We start from the raw sequence: 5,514 nt of genomic DNA on the forward strand, positions 1-5,514 counted from the left end.
CTCTGGTCGACCGAACCCTTAGTTAAAATCTAACATGGTCGACCGAACATTAGAATATGGTCAACTGAACCTACCCTAGTCGACCAAACCTCAGAGGGTCCAAAATCGTTTGAATATGGCCGACCAAAACCTCAGTTCAAAAATGTCATGGTCGACCGAACTTAGTGTTTTGGTTGACCGAACCTCAAATATGGTCGACCAAAACTCTTGGGTTGCTCGATTTTTATCGAAGTTAAAACAGGGTTATTTTTATTAAACTCGTTTAAAACAATTTTAATAATCCCCATGGTCCAACAATTATAATTTTGGATTTATCTATAAATACAAGTTCATTTGCTTAATTAAGACATGATTAGCATTCTGATTATCAAAGAAATCCTCTGAAATTTTTCAAAGCTCATTCTTCTATACAAAGCCTATACCCTTACATACTACTACTGTAACGACCTGATTTTTCATGCCAATTTTTTTTTTTTATACCATAAAAATTATACTACTCTGATACCCTAAATAAAATCTATAACATCATCCCAATCCAAGTGGGGACCGGGAAGCTTGAACATCCATAAAATTTCCTATGGCAGTAAATAAAAGGCATACATCCATATTTACAATACCAGAGTTTTAGTATTCCCAAAATATACATACAACATGAACATTCCCAAAAATCTTCCACCTGATCTCCTAGGGACCATTCAAAATGCATTTTTCCCAAAAATACTCACCTTACAGACAGGGCAGTAGTGTAAGACCCCTATCTCCGAGCCTGATTTGCTCGTCTATCTAGTTCACTTGAAAAGTGATAAATTAATGGGATGAGATAACTCTCAGTAAGATGAAATATGCTATTTCCAGTGTGTGGCAAATGAATTTTTAAAATATCAATTCACCCTCCCTTTTGGGATTATAGTAAAGCTAACAAACTCCCTGTTTTTGTCGACGAATTCCCTTCTACAATACATCGACGAAATTCAGGCATTGTCGAAGAGGAAATGCCGAGAGGAAAAGTTGAACTAGATTCATTTCCTAATCTACAATGCCATATATCTAATGGTTTGTGAGTAGAAGATAAAGCAAAAGTTGTAGAATTAAAATGAAATGAAATGTAGGTTTTAACTTTTGATGATGCTTGAGTTAGATGGTAAAGTCCTTCTTTTTCAAGAGCAATCCCAATCATCTTCTTCATTGACTGGTCCTATAAAAGACAATGAGAAACAGTAAAGGTAAGAGAAAGATTAGATTGTTTAGTGAGTTTGGAAACAGATAGTAGATTAAATGAAAAATGAGGAACACACAAGACATTATGTAAAAATAAGGAATCTGAGAGACATACAGTACCAATATGTGTAGCTGGAACTGTAGTACCATTAGGAAGGTTTATGGATGCATTAATTGGTTTAGGCATAGAATGATATAAAAGTGGTGAGCAGATAATATGATCTGTTGCACCTGTGTTGGGAATCCAATATAAACTGGGATTTGGCTTAGAAGCAACAAAATTACAAGAAAATAAAATTGGTTTAAGTGTAGATTGCACTTTACTAGAAAAATTAAGAGGTGGTGACAAGATTAACAGTTGGTTGGACATTATTCTTGTTGGAAGAATTGGGTTGTGCTGAATTTGCAAGTGTCATTAGTTTATTAAATTGTTGCTCATTACTATTTTGATTGTAGACTTCTAGAGTTGTAATGGCAGCATAAGCATAAGCCTCATTTCTTCTTCCCTTTGGTCTATTCCAGCCAAGGGGATAACCATGAAGGTGAATACACTTATCCACTTTGTGACCATTATAGCCACAATGAGTGTAGTGTAGGGTAGATTTCTTTGGTTTGTCTTTGAAATATTTTTGCTGGTAATTCTGCTGATTAAATTGCTTTGCCATCAAAGCATGAGTTTCATTATATTTAGCAAAATTTGTAAGCTGCCTCTAACTTTCTTCTTGAAACAGTAGAGAAAAAACTTTGGACATGCTTGGTAATGAAACCATTAGCAGCAATTAGCTTCTAATAGAGGCATAAGAATCATTTAGCCCCACCAAGAATTTAAGTACATAATTAGATTGCAGTCTGATTTGTAGAAAATTGAAAAGTTTGCAAGTACATGTTGCCATCTTGCCACATGTACATGTTGGAAATGGCTTGTAGCTAATGTACTCGTCCCAAAGAGTCTTGAAGGTACTGAAATATTCAATAACAGAAAGAGCACCCTAATTGATGCAACTCAAAAATTTCTCAAGATGGAAAATCCTTGGTCCATCACTTCTGAGATATCTACCTTTAAGCTCATTCCAAAGATCAACAGCAGAAACCACAAATAGCAAGCTATTTCATATTTCTTTTAAAATAGAATTCATGAAAGAACCAAATTATTTGCCCTTAACCATGCTGTGTGTTTGACAAGTTGATTAGAAAGGGAAGAAGCAATCAAACCATCTAGAATCTGTACCTTGTTCTTGACTATCAATGCAATGACTATCGAACGACACCATGCAACATAATTCTCTCCATTGAAAATTTCCTATACTAATAAAGCACCAGGATTATCACTTGGATGAAGATAATATGGACTCGAAGAGTAATTTGAAGGGTTGACAATAGATGAATTTCTAGAACTCATTTTCAAGATTATATTCAAGAAAATGCAAGAAACATAGGATCTTCAAGAAAAAAAGAAGAGAAAAAAAAAATCTCGATCAGAACCTGCAATGTAGATTGCAAAATTTAGGAAAGATGTTGCTACTGCTTCTTGTGCAATTGCTCTGATACATGTTGAGAGTTTGAATTTAGTGAAGAAAACAGAGACGAAAAAAACAACACTACTGAGTTGTGATTAAATGAATGAATTTATATTAGACTTGAATCCTATTTATAATACAGCAAAATAACAAAATAAACTAATAACTAACTCTTCTAACTAATTTTTTAATTAATCTAGCTAACTAACTCTTCTCTTCTAACTTCCTTTCTATTTTAAGTTTCTTTTCTTTTCTTTTTAATTTCATGCTCTCAATATAAGATGAAATACTCAAATGGTAAAGTCCATAAAACTTGAAACATTATTGTATAGAAAATAAAAAGAAAAGTTTTTGATCCAAACACCGTCTAAAAATTTCGTATTGCAAGTCTGCAACATTGTTAATACACCAATTGTATCCAAACAGACCTCAAATGTGATTAACAACGTAATCCAATCCCCATATTTTATTAAAGTGTCTATATCAAAGGGTATGTGCACTGCGCGTGACAGGTCAAGAGTGTCGAGTATTCTGATTGCGAGCAGCATCACTCTCAGTAGACCTCAGCAGTACTCTAACAATCTCTACCCTCACCGGGCCTCTTATATTTAAGATTTGTTAATCCGACAAGATAAAAAGCACGGCAGAATCCGATAGACCGATCACTAAATGCCACGTATTTTAATCAGGCTACCACGTGGTGCCACGCCACCCTGTCGTTCACTATATATACGGCACAGCTAATCACTCTACCGCTTCCCTCCTTCAATGTGAAGAAAACTGTACGGCTCAGATTCCTCCTCTCCCCTCCCACCAAAAAACGAAGGGTCGATCGATCGAGCGAGCGAGCGCTTGTGCTTCGTCGCCAAGATGTCACGCTGCTGCTCGCAGTGTGGTGTCAACGGTCACAATTCGCGCACTTGCGCCGGTGCCGGCGACGGCGATGCTGGCTCCGGAGCCGGCGAAATCATGCTCTTCGGCGTCCGAGTCACCGTGGACTCGATGCGTAAGAGCGTCAGTCTGAACAATCTCTCTCAGTACGAACAGCCTCACGAAGCCTCTCCCGCCGACCCCTCCGGCACCGCAGCGGCAGCAGCCGGTTACGCCTCCGCCGACGATGCCGTTCCCCAGTCCACCACCGCTCGCGAGCGCAAGCGAGGTGAGAATTCTGATCTCCGATCCGCTCTCTTTTTCTCTTGATTTATTTCTAATTAGATTGGCTGTTGCCTTTCAGAGTTTTGATCTCTGATTCCCTCTCTCTATCAGCTCATTATCTCAATTGTTTTATTCTTTTAGCTGTTACTTCTGATTTCAAATCCTGTCTCTTCAATTTGTTTCCTGATTTGTTTGATTTGTTGTGTTTGCGATGGTTAGGAGTTCCGTGGACGGAAGAGGAGCACAAGCTATTTTTGCTTGGATTGCAGAAAGTGGGAAAAGGAGACTGGAGAGGAATCTCTAGAAACTTCGTGAAGACTCGCACGCCTACGCAAGTCGCTAGCCACGCTCAGAAGTACTTTCTCCGCCGGAGTAATCTCAACCGGCGACGCCGCAGATCTAGCCTGTTCGACATAACCACTGACACGGTAATTCGCACTCAAAATCAATAAGTTGCATTGGAATTGTGTAATCATCAGCTAATCGTTCTCGATCATCAGCTAATTGCTCTTGTAATGATCTGATCCTATAGATAATTCCAATGGAAGAGGAGCATGTTCAGCCGGACAACAGCATCTCTCCGCCCGTTATGTGGCTACCGGAAAACGGCAACACTGGCGGATTCCATGTGGTGCCCTCTTTCCCCGTGACGGTACCGGTGCGGATCGAGAATCCGATGGAGAACCTAACTCTTGGGCAAGTCGATCAGATGAACGATTCGACTTCGCCGTCTTCATCCCCACCGAAGCTTGTCCGCCCGATCCCCGTTCTCCCAGCTCCTTCAGTGATGTTGGATCTCAACCTGGACCAGAAATGGCCAGCGGACCCGACGCCGCTGGCCCTGAAGCTCTCACCGCCGGCCGATGAGAGCCGACCGGCGAGGCATTCGGCGTTCCATGCCTTGTCTGGCTTCAATAACGGAGACAGCATCATCAGCGTGGCCTGAAGAACAATAAAGGGAGATTGTTGTAGAACACATTGAAGGGTCATAATTAGAGAGACATGGGTAAGGTAATCATTAGGTACTGTTTGTAGTGTGATGAATTATGATCCTTTTTGTTTGTACAGACAAGAAAGACATGGCATCTCCTCCTCTGTTGGGTTCTAATGTTTAATGCTATATTAATATTACTGCTAATGTTAATGTTATCTTTCTTTTCTATAGATTCTTTTGCCTATTTTTGTGTTCTCTTCAAGCTTGAAATCAACCCAACACCATGAATTTCTCGCTCCTCATTGTGCCATTATTGGGCCATGGGGTCTGCAGTGTTCCCTGACTTTCTTTCTATGGCTCCATAGCCATGGGGCAGAAAATATCAACTGGGTCTCTTGGTGGAGAGGCATTGAAATTTGAAAGTATTTCCTTTTCTTTTGGGGTCCCTTTCCTTTCTTTCCTGTGATGGAGATTTGAGTTTATAGTTGCTGGCTTTTGTTATTGCGATTGTGATCTCAAATCTCAGTTGCTCTGTTGGGAAGGGGGAAAAAATATCTGTTGTGTTCAAGAGCAGATCTTGGAAAATTTTCAAGGATCACGAGAGATCTTGAAGGAAGCTGGATTTTGAGTTTTAAATTTGATCCTAATCAAATTTAATATAATTTTATGTTGTATATTATTTTAAATGTA

The 5,514-nt window shown here is 39.3% G+C and overlaps 1 protein-coding gene across 1 annotated transcript; it reads left to right on the forward strand.

The window, feature by feature from the left end:
• The first annotated feature begins 3,371 nt into the window (after nucleotides 1-3,371).
• LOC131145985 (transcription factor MYB1R1-like) lies at nucleotides 3,372-5,054 on the forward strand. The gene is made up of 3 exons (XM_058095188.1): nucleotides 3,372-3,894; nucleotides 4,110-4,318; nucleotides 4,423-5,054. The coding sequence occupies exons 1-3, from the start codon at nucleotides 3,606-3,608 to the stop codon at nucleotides 4,834-4,836; spliced, it is 912 nt and encodes a 303-aa protein (XP_057951171.1). The 5' UTR covers nucleotides 3,372-3,605; the 3' UTR covers nucleotides 4,837-5,054.
• Nucleotides 5,055-5,514: the final 460 nt, after the last annotated feature.

The sequence above is a fragment of the Malania oleifera genome, chromosome 13 (assembly GCF_029873635.1).
Source record: "Malania oleifera isolate guangnan ecotype guangnan chromosome 13, ASM2987363v1, whole genome shotgun sequence".
NCBI classification, from domain to species: domain Eukaryota; kingdom Viridiplantae; phylum Streptophyta; class Magnoliopsida; order Santalales; family Ximeniaceae; genus Malania; species Malania oleifera.

Coding starts and splice junctions, on each gene's coding strand:
- LOC131145985 (XM_058095188.1), top strand. CDS start 3,606: ATGTCACGCTGCTGCTCGCAGTGTGGTGTCAACGGTCACAATTCGCGC. Junction 3,895..4,109: donor CGCTCGCGAGCGCAAGCGAG/GTGAGAATTCTG, acceptor TGCGATGGTTAG/GAGTTCCGTGGACGGAAGAG. Junction 4,319..4,422: donor TCGACATAACCACTGACACG/GTAATTCGCACT, acceptor CTGATCCTATAG/ATAATTCCAATGGAAGAGGA.